The sequence below is a fragment of the Halichoeres trimaculatus genome, unplaced genomic scaffold (assembly GCF_033239565.1).
Source record: "Halichoeres trimaculatus isolate MK-OKI-2021-1 unplaced genomic scaffold, fHalTri1.1 fHalTri1_scaffold_15, whole genome shotgun sequence".
Classification (NCBI taxonomy): Eukaryota; Metazoa; Chordata; class Actinopteri; order Labriformes; family Labridae; genus Halichoeres; species Halichoeres trimaculatus.
In genome coordinates this window covers 10,918,603-10,943,248 of record NW_027437193.1, presented here as the reverse complement: position 1 = coordinate 10,943,248, position 24,646 = coordinate 10,918,603, and the positions used below count along the sequence as shown (strand labels likewise).

The following is a 24,646-nucleotide window of genomic DNA, read 5'->3' as shown; positions in this document are numbered from 1 at the left end:
GAGAAGGTTGATCGATCATTCTTGTTCTAATGTGTTTGCAGAAATCCACTCTAAAAGGTAAACAACAAAGCATCAAGATCCACACCGCGACTTTTCCCATCGTGTCATGTTTAATAAAAGTCATCACGTTTTTAAGGTTTTTTTAGGGATACAGCCGTGTAGGGATGGGTACCGAATTAGGTACTTTTATAGGTACTGACCGAATTCAGTCAAAAGTATCGGGTATTGATTCATGTAACACCAAAAGGTATCATGTTTAGGTACCTAAACGCATCCTTGTGACTGTGAGGCAGCGGAAGAGTAGGTTATTTTCCATGCTGGTCATAAACACAGCATTGCAAGGTTAACAATTGAAGAATAAATTTGTCAAATTGAAAGAAATCTATACTTTATCATTAAACAAATTAATATTTTTTACCACATAAACACAAAAAGAGTACCGAAAATTGGTACCGTTGAGTACCGGTACCGATTGCCAGGTACCGGGCATCAGTTCCGTATCATTTCAAATGTGAAAAGTACCCATCCCTACAGCCATGACATTTCCGCTTTGAGAAAAATGTGCCAAATTTTCATATTTTTATGGTCTTTTGTACTTTCTAAGCAATTCATTTAACTAAACTGGACATAAGTTTACACATTTTGTTACAGTTAGTGATTTAAGGTTTGTTTTGATTTTTTTCAAAAGTTTTATGAAAAAAAAATAAATAAATAACACCTCAGCATGTAAAGATTTAGAGATATGCTCTGGATTTCTTGCAGCATTTGACATGAGTTTCACTTTAGCTGAGCGTAAAAAGACTGAGAAGGGAAGGAAACAGCTCGTCAGGCTCTGTCCAAAGGTGAGAAAATCCACCTACCAGAGCCTCCAAAGCTCACTCACACACACAGTAATCTCTTAATCGTATAAGTGGTCCAATAAAGCCTATTTTGTTACAATACATTTTATTCTGGAGGAGCAGTTCTTCTGCAATGAAAGTCCTGTATACCAACCGCTTTAACATGCTTTAACATAGCTTTTCTCAATCTACAGAACTTCTGCTGTAAATTCTCTAAAATATCTCAGTGGACAGTGTTAACATCAAGCTGCTATGTGTGTTTGTGTACATACAGTGTAATGTTCAGAAAGAGACTCTTAAACATTATAAGCCAGAGGATTGAGGAGAAAGCTGTTAATCAGGATAAACTCTCTGCTTATAGTATTTCTTTTTTTCTGCTTTAAGTGTTTGTCTCATTTAAGATGCTGGACCTAAACATGCAAGTGTGAAGTAAAGTTATGTCAGGGGACATGTTGTTTTCTGTCAAATCGTTTCTGTTGATTTCATCTTTGTTTTCCCAGATATGTCACAAAAACTGTAGAGAGCTTATGTGTACCTTCACTTTGTCTGTAGAAGGCTGAGTCGCTCCCACAAATGCTGCCCTCATTGCCGATACTGTCCTCGAAGGTGCTGCCTTCTGCACACAAACACACAAACACAGATGTTTTAATGTAAAGACAGATCCAAACATATGTTTTCATAAACAGTCTGAATAAGAGCGTTGATGGGAGTCAGTATCTATTAGAGAAGTGAAATTGCCCTTTAAAGAGCACCATTAGTGCTCGTAGGAGTTTGTGACAGAGCAGCAGAGCTCAGGCACACAGTCCAGTTTCCCTCTTCCAGCCTTGAGCCCTGAGCTCTTTTCACGTCATGTAAATATTCATGCAACAATGCGGCCGTTTGTGGTTATATAAGTGCATTAGAGCGACCTCGCATGTGGCATTACCAGGGGACCTCATCTGTGAGCTGCTCTCCCTGTTTCAGAGGTACAGTGGAGTACACAGGGTCACACTAATCATTTTAAGAGAAAAGGGCAACAGTTAAGCTTAGTGATCTCAACTTCTCTGATTTAGAAAGTGCACAGAATCTCATTACTCAAAGATGTGAGCAGCAGGAGTTCCTGATTGAAGATGTCTTGTAAATGAAGACAGCATTCAGATATTTAATGTCTCTGAGGAGATTAAGGGCAGCTTGTGTTGACCCTTGACATCTCTGTTAGAACATCTAATGCGCGTCGACACATTTCGCCTAAAACAGGATCAGTGAAAGACCCTGACATCCAGAGCTTTCTGTTCCACAGCAGCTGAAGGTCGCCTTAGTCCCAGAGGCATCATGAGCCTCGTGAACAAAGGTGAACTGACTGTGGCACTCCATGGTGGAGTGTGTTTGTTGCTGTAAAATATTTCTGCTTGGTTAAAAGCTACGCAGGGCAGACAAAATCCAGCAAACCAAAGAAGCTGGGGTTTGGTGATGTTATTGTTTGTGCAAACAGAGATCAGTCTCACTGAGGCTTCTGCACATGTACAAGACTTTGTAAACTCACTGTCTTTTTTCAGATTTGACAGCAAAACTTGTCTAAGGAAGAGATTTTCATCAAAACTCACCAATAACATGTACAGTAAATGTAATGTAATCAACACACTTTGCACCACCATGAAATCTTAAGTATAACTTCAGGATAAAACATCAGTCGCACAATCTAGTCTGTCAGTATGAACCAACCAGAGCGCCACCATGAGGTTTAAAGTTCCCGGAAGTCTTCATTAATACTTTGTTTATCCTTTCACTTTTGAATGAACGCCATCTCAAGCTCAAAAGTTTTGTTTTTATAAATATTTGGTTGGTGATCAAATTCCTGTCAAACTAATTCCTCTCAAATAAGCCTCAGCTTTAGTTTGTGTCTGGCAGTAATTTGCTTATTTTGGTCTGCTAACTGCTTATCCAGGCAGGTGGCATGAATGTGTAATAATTTCATCACAGTAAACACCCTGGAAGAATGCTGGGCACGTGCACTAAGCGTCCTCTTGAGTGAACTGTAATTATGAACACCGTTCTTTAAAGAGGGGGTGTTGTGTTTTTTTAAGCTTTGTACTCCTTCTCTGGTATCCCAGTAGTAGCTTCACATGATTTCAGCAATGAAAACCACTTGTTTTGCTCACTGATATTTTTAAGAAAGACCTCAATTCAGCCTCTGTCTGAAACGCTCACTTTGGCCTCCGTCTCTTTATGGCTCCCCACTCCACAAACCCCCTTCCTTCTGATTGGCCAGCCGTCTGAAGGCATGTTAAGGGCAGAGCTTTGTGCAGACCTTGGTGTTTGAGGTCTCAGGAAGATCTTGTAATGATCTTATGGAGATCTCGTGCTATTTTTTGCATTTTGAGCAGTTAACAGACAGATTCAGAGATTTCTACAACATGAATATGCAGAGGTCTTGAAATTTTGTCCAAGTTTAGTTTGGACATTCAGATAAATCATTTTATCTTTACTTTAAGGGATGGAGAATTCCCATCTTGGTTGAAATAACATGATTGAACAAAATTCATCTGTGTTCCATGAATCACATATGCCAACACTTCCAAGCACATTTGATCATTCTCAGTCAGTACTTCACTAGCCTATAGTATTTCTATTGAGACCACATTTTTGGATTTGGAGTGTAGACGTCCAGTCAAGGTAAGTGTTGATGACAGTACTGAGGTAAATATGTTTGAAGATATGTTTGAACTTTAAGCAGTGGATACATTTACCTTCAACTGACAAACACTCATCAAAATGAGTATGATTTTTAAAGACTAGCTACGACAAATATTCATGCCTGCATTTGTGGCAGCTAGACCCAGTTGGGAAAAATTCCCCAAAGGTCCCTATAAATTAATTTATGGTGTCATTTAAAAATTTTACATTGGATATTTTTGCATCCATGCCAGCTTAAATCAAACCAAAATGTTCAATAGCTATACATGTATGATTAGGTATATATAATCTATTTTAATTCAAGAAAACTCCCCCAAAAATCCTGTTGATTCACATTAATTTCCAAAAATTCCCACAGAAAGTTTAGATTATGAAAATTCCTGGACTTTGCAACCTTATCCAGTAATGTTACTTTTTATTCAAGTTATAAATACGGGAAAGCAGAATACCTCCTCTTTAATGTGTTTATTTCACAATATAATCATAAGGAACAGAACAAGAGCCCCCTCTGAACATCCCAGTAAACCTCACACTACCAAGCAGATGTAAACAAACCAGTAGCCATGTAGGATACACGTAAACAACAACTGCTTTGGACTAGTGAGTCAGTGTTTCCTTTTTTTTTCAATTTAGCTGCCCAAAGCTGTTGCTGTGATAAATATGTGCTAAAAACAGTGTCAGCAGTGTGTTTTGTGTTGAATAATATGTATTTTTAGCTGATGCTGATGTTAAAAAAGCAGAGCCCAAAGCGCAGCGCTGACTGAGAGTAGTCACAGTCACACAGCTAGCACGAAAACCAAAGAAGAGTGGAACACAGACACAAGGGGCGGATAACATAAGAAAATTTAAACACAATACTTAAACACTAAAGGTCCTTTCTCCTCCTCATCATAGATCTACATAAACGGTATGCTAATACATGCAGGATACATGCTAACACTTTCTGTCCTGCTCTCAGGGTCTGTTTGTGAATACTCCTCTTGACTTTGTCAGCGTTTTTCCCTAGGAGGATGTCTCTGTGCTGCTGCTGCTGCTGTGGTCATTTCTTGAGGCCAAATGTTTCCCTGCTACAATAATCTCCCATGAGACAATGCTTTTACCCACAGTCTTATTCCCTAAAATCTAATGCTATTCATTCAGCTCACGTAATTCTTGTGTAAGGCAACATTAGCGGATTTAGCAGGGCTGGGTGAAAAACAAATTAAAATGTGTGTTTCTGTGCATGCTAAGAGAGCGCATGTGAGCAGAAAAGGAAAACAGAGCTGAATGAGATGCCGGGTGGTGGCCTGATGGTGGCCAGCCCACATCAGTCATCCTCCCACAGGGGTCACATCACTACATCATCATCAGGCAGCGCCCCCCGCTCCACAGAACCACTGGTAATACTCTAAAATCCCTCGTCTTTCAATCAGATCAGAGAGACTGAACTAATGGCCCTGAGGACGCGCTCCTCTGCCTCCACCGATCTGTCTCTGACTCAACGAGCAGGCTGGAGCATATGCTGCTGGGTGAACACTGTTATTTAGGCTCAGTGAAGAACTACAAAAACATTTTCGGCATGGATGGTTCCAGAAATGTTCCAAACCCCTCACCGTATTTGTGCTTAAGCTGTGGAGGATTGTTCAAATCAAAACTCGGCTTCTGTAAAGATTCAAAGACGTGACAGAAACTGATTTTCTCCTTGATCTTACAACATCAAAGCAAGAGATAATAAAACATCAGGATCCTAATGCACTTATGTAGAAGTGAAGATGTACATTTAAAAACACAGACTGGCTGGAGTAGAAGTGCAGATTCAAATCTTCAACTGACGTATAAATGAAAATATATAAATGTGTAGGCTAGAGGTGTCCCAGTCCAATATTGATATCGAATATCGGTCCGATATCAGCAAAAAAACAAATATCGGTATCGTATCGGAATGCATCTAAAATCTCCGATATAAGCAGTTTCTGTTACCCATTGGTTAATAATAAATGGGTCAGTTTTTCCTCATACCTACTGTTGCCGACTACTGTTCTTTGTTTGAATAACATCACTTAATCAAGCCTTGTCTAACATGACAGACATACTACAGAAAAAGTAATAAAAGTATGCATGTTTAATACTGATATCGTATCGGATTAATATCGGTATCGGCCAATACTCAATGCTGCAGTATCGGTATCATATCGGAAGTGAAAATGTAATATCGGGACATCCCTAGTGTAGGCACTGGCAGCCTCTAAAATGCAAAATATTTGTGGTTTTGTTACTATGATTTTTGCCTCTTTTGTTTTTATTTATCAGTGCAACTCTGGAGGCAGTCTAATGTCTTCAGATACTCTAAGATGTACTCTATTTACTTTCAGAGCTCATGAAGTTTATCACATCCAACAGCATTATAACCCTAAGCCAAGGGTAGGCGACCTTTTTCATGACTTGAGCCAATTTAAAATACGCTCATGCCCAAAGTACAGAAAGTTTTGAATGTGTTGCTCTGTTTCAAATTCTTTTCCAACGCTGTTTCTGTGTTTGGTGTCAAAAAGACACTTAATGTCCTAAAATACCACACCTTCGTAGATCTCCGGCCATCTCTGGTGTTAAATTCATACTTCTTTGTCCAACCATGTTGGAAAGAACGATTGGAACTTGGTTCGTTTGCCACGATAACACCGCTAAATGGATGCAATTGTGAGCTAGCAGACTAACCTCCCAAGAGATTTGCAGTGGTGCACTTGCAAGACACATTCTCTAGTTGTAACATCATGATTTAAATGTATTACTTAATATTATTTGTTAAATTTTTATGTAACAACATATATAGTGTGCTTTATTTATTGTGAAGAGTAAAACAGAATACAACACAATACTTTTATTTATTTATTTATTTATCTATTTATTATTTGTCCTCTGCCTCATTGTAATTATTATTTGCGTGCCAACTCTGGCACCCGTGCCCTGGACAATGTTTGCTCCAGGAAGAAAAACTACTCTCGTCTCAACCCAATTCAGTTTCCCTGTTCACTCTAAAAAAATGTCTTTTTTTTTCAGTTTTAGGTACTGTGGTACTGGAGTTTCAAATCTGTCTCAAAAAGTAGAAGGCATACAGACTCCATTTCCCATGAGCACCCACTTTTGTAAAGAGGTAATTTGTACGAGTTTGTTTTGAAGCAAATGAATGAAATAAAAAAAAACACTTTTTCTTTGCTCAAGACAACTTTCTTCAGGAAACAAAGAAGAACAAAGCGCTGTTGTTTGAAATGTGACAACAACCAAACTTGTAAACTCAGGTTATATTTATCACTACTCACAGCCTGACATGTCAGTAACGTGTAACATTAGTGAATCCTAATCATGTCCTGCCAGTGCTCATCCACCAATCAGAGGTAACGTAACGTCACTCTTCATTTTATTGATAGACTCTCAAGTTTGAACAGACCACTGCAGAATAACTGCTGACTGTGGGTTGGAAAAGACACTATCACAAACAGCTTAGCCTGTGTTTTAGCCTTTAGCCTATGCTCTATCACTCTCCTGTTTAGCTTTCTTCTGCTCTCCTGTCCTTCATCTTTTTGCCTGTTCAGCTCCAGAGTTCACCATCAGTACAAAATAAATCAAAGAAATCATTTTCAGCAGAGAGAAAAAACACAGATCTCTCTCCTCCCTTCTGAACTTTTCCGGCTGGGGTAGCATAACCAAAGGGATTTCTAATCTGCGTAAAGGGATTTGTGATTGACCTGAACACGGATACTTAGAAACAGCAAAAAGATAACAATTTCAGGAACAGGCAAACATAAAAAAGCGAAACTAAGATTGCTTATTAAGTCCTCACAGGGACTTCAAGTCAGAGACAACCTTGCTTCATGCACTACCTCACAGCTCATCTCTTTTAGCATAATGTATCAAACAGGCCGAAAAGATGGATACTAAAATCTGCTGTTCATTTTCTAAAAAATCAAAATCATACCCTACTTATTTATCAATATTATTTATTAAAAAGTCTTTTGGTCCTCTCAAAATAAACTTGGTCTTTTTGAACATACATCTGACCCTGTAATTTGCTCACTTTCTTACATTAGCTTATTTTCCAACAGTCCATCTGCTGTTTACTGCTGAGAGCTCAACCTCAGCAGGGTTTTAAGAGCTTTTTACTGCAGGTGCCAAAAACTGAAACAATAGCTCTGTTGATAAAGTGATTCTAAAGTCATGTTGAATAAAAGACCTACTGTTACACCACGTCTGTTTTCTGCACAGAACAAAACAACACACACATATATAGTCTCAGTGTGTGATTTCACACAGTATGGAAGGTTCCTTGAAGCAAATTTGAGAATTTCACATCCTCGTCATGGTATCCAAAGGCTTCATGTTAGGTTTGGTATCTTTACAAGGCAAAAACTATAATGAATTTAACTTTTAATTCCAGCTGAAACAAAATGCTGCATTAGTTGAGTCTACCATCTGTCTGAAACGAATGTTTTATAATGACTCAATTGCATCCATGTCAAACAAATTTAAAAATAAAGATTGGACTCTGGCAGCAGAGCGTAATCTGCTCAAGTTATGCGAGCAGCTTAATCCTGTTTTACTCTTCTCCAAACTTAAGAGTTCAGCACTGTTCAAAGCTATAAAACTGCAAAAATCACAAAGCAGCCAAGACATATGCACACTTTGAACACACACACGTTTGACTTGATGAACTGAAAATGAGCAGAGGTGTTACCAGAAAGCTCCAAAAGCGTACGGTGCTCCACCAGATGTTTCCTGTAGAGAGTCTTCAGCACTTTGGCGCTGCCGAACCTCTTGAAACGCGTCTTTACGTTGGTGTAAAACCACTCCAGGTTCTGTGTCTTCAACAACCTGAGAGACACAAACAGAGCTGCAGTTAAACAACTAAAGCCCTGATGAAATTTTTCCAAAAGTTGGTCCAAAAGTTTCCTTCAGCCAGAATAAAATATCCCAACAAATTCCAGCACTTCAACATTTACTTCTTGTTGTGATATTACCATTATGTGCCACATCAAACCTGCTTTAAATGAAAACAGTTCAGGTTAAAGGTGACGCTCGCTTATGGGTGTTTACATCACACATCCTCAAACTGAGTTCAGTCCAGGTTTGAGTATCACTCATGGTGGCGTGCTTAATGGACTGAAACTCAGCTGAACTGTAGTGTTCTGCAGGCAGCTGTGCAGGTTCGCCTCTGCTCTGCAAATAAACCAACAGAAGAAGCCAAACACTTGCTGAAACTGCTCTCTGAAGCATGTGGACCAAAGACTCTGAAGGCCCGAGGAGCTGCTTGTAGTAGGTTAGTGCGAGACTGAGTGTGCGTCTGACTCATGAGTCACTCTGAACGTGCAACTTGAACCAGCAAACAGCGTGACCCTGGGCTTTTCATGCCTTTCTTCAGAGAGGAGAGGACAGTGGATAGAGCAGGAAACAAGGCGAGAGTGGGGATATGAGGGGAAAGAGGTCACAGAAGGAGCACAACCTACCTACTAGGCCGAACTGATGCCCAAGGTGCAACTTTCTTTAACCATCAAGAGAAAAGGAGTAGCCAACTTAAACCTACATCAGGAGACAGGAGGTAAAATCCCCCTTCAACCATTTTCTACGGTTGGTTTGTAGTTCTTAAAAGCTTTTTTAAGTTTTTATCCATATATCAACATAAATTGTATCTATAAATGCAAGAATTACACCTCATCTTAAAACTGAAATGCTTCAAATGAAAATGTGCCGTGATCTAATTGTGTGTTTAGGGACAACAGCTGTAGAGTGCAGGAGAGAGGGTCACATCAGCGTGTTTAATGAGTTACCATCTGTTCACTGTGTGCTGGAGTTACAGTGCGAGGGGAGCTGAGAGAGAGAAATACAAAGTCTCAAAGTGTGATGTATGACTGAGTATCTACTGATGTCTCTAATGTCTTACCTTGGTCAGATTTAACATCATGATGAGGAGATTTAGTTCACTCAAAGACAGAGGACACCAAGTCTTTTGATCTTAGGTCTTCATCACTTTCCAAGTTTGATGTACTGATGAAGACTCATCTCTTCTCATTTGCAGGGTTTCTCAAGCAGGTCTTTCATTTATTTTCTTTTTTCATCTTGGCCCTAGATTATTTTTCCATATGTTTTCCAATATTCAATTAAATATATATGGGTTTTATTATGTATGTGGATGTTTTTTGATTAGATTATACTCCATTTATTTGTGTCTTCCTGGTTGTGCAGCACTTTGGCCAATGTGAGTCTTTTAAAACTTGCTTTATGAGTTTTTTACATCCCATGATATCCTATTTTATTTGCAATCTTTGCGCAAAGGTATTAATGCTAGGAAAGGGTCCCTTTCACATTTGAAACGATACTGTACCGATGCCTGGCAATCGGTATCGGTGCTCATTGGTTCCAATTTTTGGTATTTTTTGTGTTTATGTGGTAAAAAATATCAATTTGTTTAATATATATTCAATTTAACATTTATTCTTCAATTTATCACCTTGCAATACTTTTTTCATGTCTAGCATGGAAAATCACCTACTCTTCCACTCCCTCACAGTCCTAAGGATGCGTTTAGGCACCTAAACATGGCGCCTTTTGATTCTACGTGAAACGGTACCCGGTACTTTTGACAGAATTCAGTCAATACCCATAAAAGTACCTAATTCGGTACCCATCCCTAATCAGTGCTACCAAGAAATACTGTCCCAAAGCAAACACTTATTGAGTATTGATAATCTGTCTAAGACAGCTAGGCTACCTTTTAGCTAAGTTGTTGTGGAAAGCTTCAATCAACATGTTGACCAAAGATTTCTTTTTAAGGCTTTAGAGTTCAGATTTAGTCTAAGCCAAATAGTTTCTTCCTTCAAAATGATATGTCAACTGTAAAACAGAAGAGATCAGGGTATTACATACTGTATCACTGCACACACTCTAGACAAACAATATAAAAGATAATGGTGGGATTTAAGAAAGCCATTTGGTGGGGAGTTCATCTAGAGGAACTGTTAAAATCAAGTGTCTGTAACCTTTTGTACTACTGTCAATGAACTGTGTCATGCCCTTTTTTAAATTTTTGAAATAAGAGAAAACAATTGATCCCCTCCTAAAAAAGAAATGTTGACTGTCTAAAATCTCTGAAAAGAAACCCCGGACGTTTATATTGTAAACATCTGAGATTTTTATTTTGAAATTTTGTGGTCATTTAACATAAAAGTCATAGGTTACTTCCCTAATTTTTAGCACAGAAGTTCTGAAAGTCAAACATTAGGGAAAAAAAAGCATCCGAATGGCTTTGATATCATCTCAAAGAAGCTGCATCTAAATAGTAAATAAACCCATTCATACCACACTCATTCACTGATGGCAGAGCAGCCACAGTAAGGGACCATCTGTATTAGTTAATCTCATTTATACACATTTACACACTGCTGAACAACAGCAAAAGCAAATACAGGATGTGACTTGCCTGAGGACACTACAATGAAACCCTGACCTTCTGATCAAGATACGTCTCTACGTTTAAAAAAGAGATAATTTTGATAAAAGAAGGATAAAAGCAATCCTCTGTAGATACATTTTATGCTGCTCTACCATAACATTTTTTTTCTCTGTAGTGTTGTTTTTCTGTGAAACATCCTTTATACTGTACAAAACCTCAGTGCCTTTTTGTTTTAGGGCTGAATCCATCCCTGTAGTGGCAAAGTAAGAAGCAGCATCATCTTATCCTAAACTAAACCACATACACAAAAATCACAGACTGAACCACAGCAACTTGTCCCTTTCACTGTCTCCACCACCACCACGAAAAGCGCAGACCTTACCTGCCCTTCTCGCAGGAGGAGCACAGCCAGGCTTTCTCCCGCTTGCAGTAGACCCGGCAAGCCTTGCACACGTTGTACTTGCAGTCCCGGCACTTGCGCTTGGGGTTGAGCAGGAAGGTGAAGGGCGAGCAGCAGCGAATGCAGCAGCGCTGGTTGAAGAAACCCTGACGTGACAGCAGGAGACAGCGACTGCCCTCCTCGTCCAGCTCCTGCTTCAGTTCACTGTGTGGAGGAGGAGGAGGAGGAGGGAGAGGGGATGGTTAGAGGGAGACAGATACTGAAACCATGAGTGTGAGTGTGTTTGTGTGTGTGAGAGAGATACAGAATGATGAGGAAAAAGCTCCACATTTCATTCTGAGTACATCTTGACTTGAGATGGATGAAGTAGCAGTGGGCTTAACTAAATCAAATAGGATGGATGTTAGGATGAGTTAATGCACATGAGCACAGAGCACAACACACTGATCCTCAAGCATCTTTAATGAAAATGGAGCAAAAATTAAAGTGGTTTAACAAAGCAGGTCAATCCATCATTTCCTCAATATCATCTGAAGGTAAATGATGATTGAAAGGGCTGAAATGCTCAGTTATAAATATATCTTAAGCTGAGGATTTATCATCCCATATTCATTTCAGCACCACCTGCTGTGCTCATGTTAAGGTTAAAGAAGGAGGCTGTGCTGAACAATGCTTCTGTGTGTTTTCCTCAACAGGAGCAGCAGGTAGAACATCAGTGTGGCTGTTTTTATAGGATTCATACGATTCTTACTAACTTAAATTCTGCTTAAACTTCATTACAGGTTGCTCATTTACACATCAAGCAGGGTGGCTTTCATTTAGAGTCATGTTTCTGCCTAATGTTACCTTCTTTATCTCTGTGCTTGGTCTCCACGTCAAAGAAACAGAACTCTGACTGCTAATTGTTCTTTTAGTCTCACCTGTACCTTGCTAACTTTGTATGCCTGGTGTTTTTTCTTACCTCGGTAAGTATCAGTGGTCATTGCTCGAAGACTGCAAGGGAAGCTCAGCTTCCTCTAAAATGTTCCCCAAAAAGTGGTGATATCTACTGCTGTGTGTACATTTCAGTTACAAAATATGAGCTAGAATTCCCTCTTCTTTTATTCAGAATCAGCTACCTATTACAGGTAACTGGCTCCACCTTCTTCTCATTCATCTCTGCAGCGTCTCGTCTTTAACACAGTCAGACGCTGAGTGTCTTCTGACTTCAGCAGGGAAGCGTAGAGTGGGTTGTTCCACTGCGGAAACTGGACGGTTATTGGATAAACGCTGGACTTTGTCCCGCCCATCGGACGCTCAGCTTCTCCGGGGGTCTATGAGGCAGTGGGTTGGCCTGGACGCTGGGCTTCTGCATGATGATTGGACGATCTGTCTGAGGCCGAATCTCTTTTTGATTGACAGTGAAATAAGCCAGTCAGCGATCTTGAAGTATAACCCTCCACACCTTCTGAGTTGTACATTCAGTTGTTCTGGACTGATCTGGAGGCTTTTCAATCCCCAGCGAATTTACTTTTCTTAAAAACACTGAGTGTTGTTAAAGATTCTCTCTCTTTTCATCAATAAGCAGCTACAGCTACAGCTGCGGAGCTTCTCCCCCTGCCACTCACACTTACAGCCTGCAGGTGTCGAGAGGAGCTTCTCCTGTTTAAAGCAGCTCAACGTCTTACACCCGCAACACAATGGGCTAAGGCCGTTTAAGCAGTCTAGCTCTTCTGGCCGTTGAGAGAACACTGGTAAAATCCCTGGAAAAAACACCTGGTTGGTACGACAGGGTCACATATCATTTTCTTGAAAAGGAACAGAGGGTAGAATTTGCATTTAAATAAATAAACAAATTAATGATGTAGGCTGGAAAAAAATGAGCTTCCCCTCCTTAACTAACCAGCAGCCACCACTGGTAAGTATGCTTTGTTGGGAATTGATTGAACACCATGTCAGAGACTCATGCTAGCATCAGTCCAACTACCTGACAATTTTTTGTCCAGGTAAAATTTAGATTTACTGAGATTCATTTGCTATGAGCTCTGCTTCTGATCAGGAGTGACGAGAGTATAGACATTAGAACACACTCCCCACAAGTAATGGTACCTGGAAAAAACTTTATTTAGAGGCGCTGTGAGGATCATTTGTTTGATGTTGATGTCAGTGACACCTTTGGCCAGAATTTGTAGTGTTTTTTTGTGGGTAAAGACTCAGTTTCCCATGGGCACTTTCACCTACTGCTTTAGCCAAGAGCATTAACATCAGGTGATTTTCACCCACGCTTCTGTTCATATGATTTTCATTTATTTATTTATTGTTTATTTGATGTGGACTAAACAATTACATTGGACAAACCAGATGCATTATTTTAAGTGATGTAGCACAGGTGCTAATTTACAACACTTGTCCACAGGAGGCTTTTGTAAAATGATAAAAGTAATAAATGAAGAAAGGAAATAAAAAGTACAACATACAATAAAATATGTATGTTTTGTGTTGCTGCTGTCTGAGTTGCATTGGTCCTTAGGGTTGGGGTAAAATATCTGGATCATTACTTATGTTGCAATTTTAAGTTGCAACTGTTAATGGCAAACTGGGCAAAATCTAACTAGTCCCTCCATTGCAGTGAAATCTCAGATTGAAAAACATGTAAGAGGTGTATGCACCAGATGATCGGCCCTACTCTACTTCAGTGGAGATCTACAAAAACCGCTCTTGGACAAGACAGACATAGCGCCGACTACAGGCCTGGCATGCTTGGTACAGCATTTTCAGTCTTTCAGCATTTCTGCAGATAAACGCAGATTTTTTTCACTGCCTTTTTTGTGTTTTGGGATGAAATATTGTTTTGAATGGTTTGTGAGTTGTGCAAGAAAATGCAGATAAAAAATTTAAAATACTGACTTTTTATAACTGCCACTCAAAACAAAGAAATAAAAACCTTCTTTTTGAGATCAGGATCTGAAATCTGAGTCCATTTCCTGGAGCCATAAATAGTAACACCAGATGAGCCCAAAAACACAAGTTAAAGATTTTGGATCATGTAAAAGCACACAAATACCAAAGTGGTTGGTAATATGATAAATCTTTTCCTTTCTTATCAAACACTGCTGTCAGTTGAACATACAAGAGTTGGTTCAGTTGCTCAGAGGCATCAACAGTAACATAAATATTCTTATTTACCAAATCTCAGATGGATGAGGCAAAGGATGGACGAATGGAATGTTGTGTGAGAAGTGCTGTGAGGAAAGTGTCAAAAAAATCAAATGTTTTCGCATCAAGACTCAAGCATGTTGAAATGATAACAGCTGAGAGTGATGGAGTCTGACAGGATGAAGACGAGGACAGAAAAAGAGTCACTGTGGGCTCTAACTCCTTTTTCTTTTAACTGACAAACACCAAACTTAAAACAAAAAGTACAAATGAAACATCTTGTTTTCTGTTCAGAGGTTTTAAACCAACAGTTATCACTCCAGGAGAATAATTGGTGTATTATGAAGAAACAATAATGCAGCTTCCAAACTTTGAAAATTTCCCTGTTTCCCTGCGTCCCTCAGATGCTGATCCGATTAAATGACCGCTGCCCTCTCCCCACAGCCACACTCCAATACTGAAGGTATAAAGGTAAATCTGCAGCAGACACCACACACCTGTGCACAAACACACTGCCACAGCAAGACGTTCATGAAGCAAGAGACAAAAATAATGTACAGGAATCCAAACACACACAACCCTACGTGATGAAACACACACCTCTGACTCAGCAGGACAAAGCAACAATCATTTCTTATCTCTTTACATCATCTTAACTCTTATGAAACATCAGCACTTCTGTCTCTGGCTTCTGCAGCTCTGTCCTCATCTGACGGGGCTTTGTGGCTCGCAGCACAAAAACAGAAACAAACAAGAAGACGCTCAAGCAGCAGTGTCAGCTGCTATAATCCTCAGAAAAAGTCTGTTTCTCTGAGATAAGCTGATCTGACATCTGCTGATGTGTGCATGTCTCTGTGTAATTTTTATGTTTAAGATTTATGATTTTTCAAGAGGATTATTACTAATGCTGTTGTATATTTTGCAGAATGTTGTTCAGGAATCCTTGAAAAGGCCGGTTTATGCAGTTTGTAGGTTAGAGCTGTCACTTCACATCAAGAAGTTCCTGGTCCAAAGGAGTTCCAGGTACTCTGGCTTCCTTACAAAATTCAGTCTGTGGCTGTATTCAACTTCTTCATACAGTTTATGTTGGTCTCTGCTATTTACAGCAGCTCGGCACGGAAAACTAATCCATTTAAGATATTACTGAAAAAAATAATACGTAATAAGTTAAAAGAAATCAAAATCGTTGTGAGTTGTAGCTTTGATGTTTTTAATTGGCATTAATGTTGTGAAGGTGCATGAGCATGTGCAGAACTCCAATCCAAGACAAATTTCCCCAAACTGGACCAAAAAGTAAGATTTACAGTGGGGAGAATAAGTATTGAACGTGTCAACTTTTTTCATCACATTTATTTCCAAAGATGCAATTCAAACAAAATTTCTACCAGACATTGGTATTAACTCACTTAATCCACACATGAAGAGAAATCACAACGTTCAGGTCCATAAATAATGATTATGTGGAATTAAGTACGATAACACAGGAAAAAAGTATTGAACACACCATGGAAAGGCTGTATACTTTGGCAAGGAAATGCACCATACCACCTGAAATCTGTCAGTAGTTGTTACTTGAACCTCCGATTAGGTTGTTTTTTCACACCAAGCAGTTAAATACGACACACCTCATGTTGGGTAAAGGCAAAGAGCTCTCTGAAGACATTCACAACCTGATTGTTGCTCATCATCAGAATGGAACTGGTTACAGACTTGTATCAAAGCACCTGGATATTCCAGTCAGCACCGTTGGAGCCATTATTCGCAAGTGGAAGAAGCACCACCTTACCATCAACAGGCCACGCACAGGAGCTTCTTGCAAGATTTCTGACCAGGGAGTCAGAAAGATAGTCAGAAGAGTACTCAACGAGCCAAGGACCACCCTGAAAGTGCTCCAGAAAGACTTGGAGGCAGCAGGTACAATTGTTACAGAGAAAACAATAGGCAATACACGCCACTGCCATGGCCTCTATGGACGCTCAGTCCGCAAGACTCCATTCCTCAAGAAAAGGCATAATGAAGCTTGTTTAAAGTTTACTAAACAGCATCTTGACAAGCCTGTAGAATACTGGGAGAATGTTGTCTGGTCAGATGAGACCAAAATTGAACTTTTCGGCTGTCATACTACAAAGGCTTTTCCACTTAGTATAAGATGAGTCTCAGTTAGCGTGTTCAATACTTTTTCCCTGCATTACCGCACTTAATTCCATATAATCATTATTCATGGACCTGTTGTGATTTCTTTTCATGTGTGGATTATTTGAGTTAATACCAATGTCTGGTAGAAATTTTGTTTGAATTGCACCTTTGGAAATAAATGTGATGAGAAAAAGGTGACACGTTCAATAATTATTTTCCACACTGTATTTGCAACTGTACAATTTTTCTCCCACAGACTAACAGTGTGTGTGTTGAAGTGTGTTTGTGTTTGTGTGTTGGCCCAAAAAGGAACACATGCTTCCAATCCCTCAAATCATGAGGTTTTCTGGCAGTTCAACAGCTTCTGTGGCTTTCCCTGAAAAATGTGTTTGTGTTGTCTGAGAAAATTAACTAATAAACAGTTACAAAACAATATCAATAGCACCAGGCACTCCGCTGCTGGAGCCGGTACAAGTCCTGAATAAAACAAACGGATATACTTAAGATTCAAACATGGCAGACATGTTTGCTCCTTGCTCTCAAATTGCAGCTTTTTTTCTTTTTTGTGTGTGTTTTTTGTTTTTACTGCTGTGCACAAATGCTTTGTTCTCTTAACATACAACAGACATGCACTACTTTTTTGTATCTTTGTATATATTGTTATTTTAATTATCCCTAATTTATTTTTCTTTGGCTAATTCTAAACATTTTGTTGTCTGCATTCATTGTGGACAGCAAAGAAAGAACAGCACTTAGCTCAGTGTCCATCAATAGATAAGCTTGATTTTATGAAAGGATACCAGAAGAGGATAGAATTTTGTTGAGACTTTTCCAAACAGATGGTTGTATTACACTCAAGAGGACCTATCTGTTGTGAAACAATAATAAGACCTATTTTGTATCCAGCCACTAGGGGGAGCTAGAGTTAGTTATAGGCTTCACTCAGTGAGTTGTTGCTCCGTCCATTCTTTTCTGCTGTCTGTGGTTTAACACAACTCTTTAAAACAGCTCAAATGTCTGGGACTCCTGCTTTTAAACTTCAATAATTATCATTTAATCGCAAAGTTAAGTGAAAATGTTGACAGCATCTGTCATCATATCAAAACCAACTAATAGGAACTTTTACTGATTAAACAAAAATGTTTTGACGTAAAATTCAGCCAAAGTCAACACTGATACTATCCTCTAGTAATAAATTAAAGGAGTTAATGGCCCTGAGTCTCATTTTTAACTTTTCATTCACAGCTATGGTAAAATAACACAAACCTGTGATTTAACCCGTGACTGACTCATATATTCCTCAAATTGGGAAGCATTTCCAACTGTTATGAATCCCCCTCTGAGAAAACTATTGGTAACAACAAATCCATACAATCCCACTGTCTTTGTGTCTATGTATACTTTGCTCTAATGCTGGACGGAAGTTCAGAGGAAGTATGTCTGAGTACAACAGGAAAGGGCGGTCATCCTGTTCAGTGTTATTGAACAAATGTTAGAGCAAAGAGGGCGGAGGAGGAACTTTCTATTGATGTCTAAAAAGGTCTCCAAGGCAAACTATTTTCCCTAGAAGAAGGTTATTGTATATACTGGTGATACAAAGATGTTTGATAACTTGTTGCTGCTGCTCCTAAGAGAAAAAATAATCCATGGCGAAAGAGTCAAAGAGCTCTTACTGTATGTGCATTATCACATTCAGAGACACTCATGGAAAGCTTAAAAAGCAGCATGAATGGTCTCACAGTGTGTAATCTGACAAAGTTGTTATGAAGTACTTGTTGCCGAAAAAGACAGAAAACAGATAAGTGTAAGCCCTTTATCAGTTTTTTTGGCTTCCACTAAAGCCTCCAGGAAATATCTGGCTTTGCAACGAATAAACTCTTCACTGCATTCTTAGGCTTGTTGCTGAAAGTGTCGGTCTGCCCTGTGCAGCATCGCAAGCACCTAGAACTAACCTGAGTCGTTCCTCCTCTTGCTTGCGTAACTTCATGTCTCTTTGCACCACCTGCAGGACATGCTCCGCCTCGTTGTCGGACAGACTCGACAGATCCAGTTTACGCCCCATCGCTGACAGACCTTCCTCAGATTTTGCTCAACCCCTCTGACTGATCAATCAGCTTTTTTTTTCATCTAAAGAAAGGAGAAACATACAGTAAACATACAGACCATCAAGGAACAACACAAATCACAGCAATAAATCATCCTTGTCCCAGTCTGAGGAGGATTAGCATTTGACAACATTTATTTAAATCAAATGTATAGACTGAAATCTGTACATTCATAAAAGCAGTTTGTACTATAACTCTCTCATTAAACAAAAATGAGTAGAGAACTTTGTCCTCATAAGAACTCCAAACTCATGTTGAGCTACTTACACAAGAAAATCAGGGGTATTAACACTGAGCAGGATTTAGGTTTTCAGCAATAGCATTCCTGAGGAGGAAATCTGTTTCTTTCCGCATCTTTCTGAGAAATACAGTTTGAGATTAAAAACCCCAAACACATCATTGTGACAACAGTAAACTGAAGATAGAAGCTTGGACATTTTACGCAGGTATCCCAGTCTTAAAGGATAAATGTAACAGCAAGTACAACCAATAATTTATTACAACTTTGCCAACTGTATGAAAACTTTAAGATTTCAGAGGTGGATTTCCTCCTGAGAGATAACAGACACATGCTAATCCAAAAGTATTGATGTGATATTAAGAAAGGCTGCAAATTAAACAGTAGAGGAAAAAAAAAACAATTACAAAGAAAGACATTTTATTTTCTATTTTGCTCTCCCAAAGTAAAGTTCACTCACCGATATCAGCCTCTGTTGCCCCTCCAGGGGAAACCGGATCACCGTTGCACCTTCAGACCATACAAAGGGAAAAATAACCGTTACCATCCGTGACTTCTGATATGAATGCTGTCAGAGATGTTTGGGGGAAAAAATCATTGCAGACATAACAGCCAGTCTTAAAAATGCGCATCTTTCTGAATCTCGTCCTCCATACCTCAGGTTGAGGAGAAGTTTCACAACAGGTCTGATCCGCGCAGCCAGTCCAGGTCTCTGAGAGAAAATCAGGATCAGCGTTTCCTCCCTGAGCTCAAAGGATTAGGCGACATAGAAGTGATCAAAGTTTGTGTTAATTAGTTTTACTTTACAGTGGGGAATAGGATTGTGTACATCGTTAAAGCTGGATCCTATTCATGTGGCGCATTTTGAGATTTTCTGCGGTTACAGATGCGCGTAAATAAATTAGACCCCCTCCCACCTCCTCCCCTTACAAAACAGCATCATTGGCGATTCGTGGCTCGGTCTCCTGAAGCTGAATCTCCTGCTAGCTAAGACTACAGAATTATGAATGTATAACAAATTAAAATGTATTAGGTCAATAGACTCATTTACGCAGAAAATCAAGTTGAAGTTACAAGTAGTGCAGCATATCTAAATGAATTTCGTACGTTATATAAAAAAACACACATCCACAGCCGACCAAATCCGAACAAAACCTACCTCAAAATGAACACAAGGATGTAATTGACACTTCAGCAGTGGGCTAAAATTATAAAATAAAAATGTATCTGTATATCTTACCTTACTAACGCCTAATAGCTAAAAAGAAAACTAATAAACAAAATGAAACAATGAATTTGAAAAGAGAAGAAGAAGAAACAGAAGTTAGCATCTTCCTCGTGCTAACTGATGCTAACTGAAATGCCAAACCTTGTGCCAACTCTAACACTGGGATTTGTAGTCCCTGAACTCCAGACACCTTCCTTAAGCCTTCGTAAATATCAATCAATCAATAAACACATCAATCTTTTTTGTATAGTGCCAAGTCACTATAAAATGTTTTGTGACTTTTTCTCAATTCAAATGCTCATTTGATGCTTTATTGACACTGATTAGGCCTATCAATTTAAAAAAGAACTCAAAATTGTATGTTTAGATTTTTGGTGTGTTTTCTAGTAACAATATGTTTGAAATTGATGAAAATGGTTAGAGAACTGCAGTTATAAGTGCAGAGGATGTTGCTACCTGTATTTCAAAGTGATAATATTTTCAAATTTTTCCCTTTACATGTTGGTAGCTGAACTTCACTTCTTATATTCAAGTTTACCACCAGACACACAATTATGTTCTGGTTCTTCCTAAATTTTCTTGTCTAGACATCATTGGCACCATCAGAAGATCTGAGAACCCCCCAGCATTCAACAAAGAAGTTAGATGAGCCCCACATCTCAAGCAGCAATAAAATGTTGAAATACTATGCCCAAGTATTATCAATCAAATACTCTGATACGTGCTCTTGATACTTATTTTAACCCTGTGTATGGCAACATCATCTTAACAAATAATAGCCTATGTCTGAAGGATGTCCTCAAACAATGATTTGACAAGTGTAAGAGAGGACAGTCTCTTGTCTTTGAAAGAGAGCAGCTCAGTATTTTGAATGTGATAAGACATTCTTACTAGACAGCTGTATCTACTTTTCTTAAATGACCTAAGGAAATTTTAAAGATCTGTATCATAACCTCACACTGAGGAACACACTATCTATCTTCATACTGTTTATCATTCTCATATACTCCTAGGTTTAAATATTTACAAAAAAAAAAAGATTTAAATCAGGTATCTTGGTCTAGGTTTTATGTTAGTAATCTTCCAATTTAAAAGAAATGTTACTGATTATAATTTTGTTTAAACATCCTATCTCAGCCTTCAGAAATACTGAACACACATAGATTCTGTTCTTGCTTGGTCCTCAGATTAGCTGGACAGTACTGCCACCCTGTGGGAGTTTCAGGAATTGCAAGCTAGCATGAATGGTTGTGACATAAAGCAAAACAAATAAACAATGAATACAATGCTTTATGAAACATGTGGCTTTTGTGATAGTTCTACTTCAAAAAGTATTTGTGTATCGTCAAGAGGCTTTCACACACTGTGGTTACGTGCTATAAGGACTTAAACACAGGCCTCAGAGACGGCTTGGTACTTGAATATGAGTGGCAGGCTCACCTGGCTGCTGTCACACATGTTGGATCTGTTCTTCTGAGAAATGTGCTGAGATGTCTTCTTCTCCAGTTCCTGATCCGGACACCCCTCTCTAGCAGCTGACTGAAACAAAACTTGAGTATAAAATTGATCATTATTTGCCTCTATAAAAAGAAAAGGATGACATATGTAAGGAAACAATGATTTAAAAGGACAATTTAACAAAACAATAAAAAAGCCTCTTAAATATGCCAAGTGTTCTAATAGTCACTACTTTATATAAATTAGAATATTAACTGTTTTAATGCAAATAAAGAGTTAAATTCATATACCTTTAACTCCTTATCTGCATTAAAAAGCCCAGTAGACCTCAGTGGTTAAGAAATGGGTTTACATTTGCCCTGTATGACTTGAACGAGTAAATGGCGCCATCTGCTGGAGGAAAAGGTAATAACAATACAATTACAGACTGTCGTTCAAATGAATGAAGAAGACTCGAAACTCCACATGGACCAATGAGACTAAAACTCACTCGGCTTCTGACACATTGCGAGTAAAGCTGCAAGCAAGTGTTATGCGGACATCCATCGTGTGGTAAGCCGGTGTTCTTCCCCTCTCAACCCTGGAGCACTTCCTGTAGGCAGGATTCAGCCAGCGCGCGCGGAAACCAGGGACGTTGGGATTGGATAATGGAAGAACGGCGGGTGTTGAGGAAAGCAGAGGAACGTAAACTTCCCACAGGTATTTCCTCTAATTTTATTTTAGCCGCCGATAACGTCACAAGCTGTCCCACAGTTTTAGCTGTAGATAAATGGAACCGTTTCCGTGACTTCACCCATCTGTTTCTGATGTGGAGTTTTGATGCAAGTCTTCAGCAGAAGCCATATTGGAAATGAGTCTCCTTGCTAACAGCTGGGCACCTGCCATCCAATCAGCTGAGCTGTACCTCTAACCAGAACTTACCACTTGAATTTACTTGTGCCACAGAGAATATGGTGTTTGTATTTATTCTGTGGCTTGTGTTGGCTGAAATGTATTACTGAAAGACAACCACCAATAAAAAGCAACCTTAGCATTAACTGAAAAAATGGAACTTTGAGAAGACTACAAGAATATGTTAAAACTAGTACAAATGCATAGCCAAAACCTATACTGGGTAAACGGCTAAAAAAAAAAAAAACATACTCCATAAATGGCTAAATTGCTAAAAATGTATTAGCTACTAAAGGTAACCGTGAAAGAAAAGTATCTCTTGAAACTTTTGAGCATCTGAATCTTAACTCTTTGACTTCTGTTAATTTTTGTTTGTTTGTGCTTTTTTGTTTGTTTTTTGTTGTTGTTGCAAACATATTTTGTGCGTCACATGCCAGGGCATGAGATATGGCAAATTCTACCAATTTCTGATTTTATTTACTACTCAAATACTTGTTTCAGTTTGACCAATAAACTAATTATTAACTTTAACTGTTAAAAAAGAAGAAAAAGTTATGATGCATGCAGTTAACTTTTTTTTTTTTTTGCAATCAATCTCATTCAAAGTAAACCAAGAAAAAAGTAAGATCATTAAAAAGTTTCTCTTAATTATTATTCTTCATGTCTTTAAAGGTGGTCCATTGTTTTCTCTTTCTTTGTAAGACTAATAAACATGGACCGATCATAAAGAAGAGGAACAAATTCTTTATACACAGGAATTACAGAGTGTTACCTTTATGTTGTGTTCAAGTCAACTATTTATATTTCCAAATATAACCCTTTGTTAAAGTTTGGTCAGACCTACAATTGTTAAAAAGCTCCTGAACACTTAGAAATCTGAACAAGGCTTTCCTTGGCCTCATGTCTCTCCGCTTTGTCTGAACAGACTTTCATCATCATGCTGCATCTGAACAACAGTTCAGAAAGCTCTCTCACTTTGTTACTGAACTTTCAGAGACATTCACATGTTGTCCTGGTTTACTGTGACACAAAGGTGTCTTGAATGTTTTCAGTAACACCTGTGTTTCTCCTGCTGTGACCCATTCAGTATTTACACCAAAACATCCTGCTCTAAGAAGTTTACAGATACTGAGTGTACTCAGGCTGTTCACCTACAAACACTCAGTTTGGGTCCCCTTTCATCAGATTCAGTCACATCTCTTCTCGTTTCAAGGTTTTGGATTTAAATTTTGAATGAACTATTAAACACAAATTCCAGAAAAGTTTGGCCACGTAGTAAAATGTTAAATCCAGAATTTTATTGTTTGGACTCTTCTACTCAGGAGCTGATTTGTCTTTGCCTTGTGAAATATGTAAACTCTTCCCTGGAAAGGGCATTTTATTTACTTGACTGCATTGGGGCCTACCAGATGTGTAAACTAGCTGTATCATGGGCACTTGTGCATCCCCATACCATCAGGGATGTTTGCACTGACAACAAGCTGGGTGCTCCTTCTCTTTAGGGCAGAGGACATGGCATCCATGGTTTCCAAAAAGAATGTCAAATTTGGATTTGTCAGACAACAGGACAGTTTTCTACATGGCATTACAATATTATTCAGTATTTTGGAGTCCCTGTATTGAATTTATGATGAAAATATGTGTTTCATACATTCAGTGTGTTATCTTTGCACTATTTGCAATAAAGTAAAGGATTTGAATAGTTTGCAACCACTCAATACTTGTTTGTACAAATATTTTGATATATTTTTCTGGTGTTTTAGGCTGTTTAAAATATAACTATTTCATCGTTTTGGGATCATTGTTAGAAATGTTATTGTGCAAAACAACATTATTCCCTGCACTTGTGTGACAGGACTAAAAATAAAAAAAATTAAAAAACATTATCACCTAAATAATGAATGTTAAACTTGTGTGTTTTAGATAAATGTCACGCCCCATATTATTAATTTATAAAGGAGGATCGTCTTGCAGGGTATTTGGATTGAAGAGCATTGAAGGAAAGACTGATCCTTGAAACAACTCCACAGCACTCTCCACATTTAAATAAACGGATTGAAAAAAGAATCACCTCTGCGGCAACAAATGTGAACACAACTGGACACCAAGATGGAAATAAAGCAAAG

The 24,646-nt window shown here is 38.7% G+C and overlaps 1 protein-coding gene across 4 annotated transcripts in view; it reads right to left on the bottom strand.

Annotated features, from left to right (window-relative positions):
- The window catches only part of myripa (myosin VIIA and Rab interacting protein a), a 32,766-nt gene extending 10,588 nt beyond the window's left edge, over positions 1 to 22,178 (bottom strand). For 2 of the 4 annotated variants that reach the window (XM_074688719.1, XM_074688723.1), the window contains exons 1-9: positions 22,120 to 22,172; positions 21,920 to 22,022; positions 21,612 to 21,721; positions 19,600 to 19,686; positions 19,404 to 19,453; positions 18,553 to 18,727; positions 11,312 to 11,533; positions 8,218 to 8,354; positions 1,375 to 1,455 (exon numbers count right to left, since the gene is read on the bottom strand). In XM_074688719.1, coding sequence (XP_074544820.1) covers positions 1,375 to 1,455; positions 8,218 to 8,354; positions 11,312 to 11,533; positions 18,553 to 18,662 — 550 coding nt within the window. In that variant the 5' untranslated portion in view covers positions 18,663 to 18,727; positions 19,404 to 19,453; positions 19,600 to 19,686; ... (1 more) ...; positions 21,920 to 22,022; positions 22,120 to 22,172. Of the gene's footprint in view, positions 1 to 1,374; positions 1,456 to 8,217; positions 8,355 to 11,311; positions 11,534 to 18,552; positions 18,728 to 19,403; positions 19,454 to 19,599; positions 19,687 to 21,611; positions 21,722 to 21,919; positions 22,023 to 22,119 lie in introns of all 4 variants that reach the window. The other 2 variants (XM_074688720.1, XM_074688721.1) reach the window with 2 other exon arrangements.
- Positions 22,179 to 24,646: the final 2,468 nt, after the last annotated feature.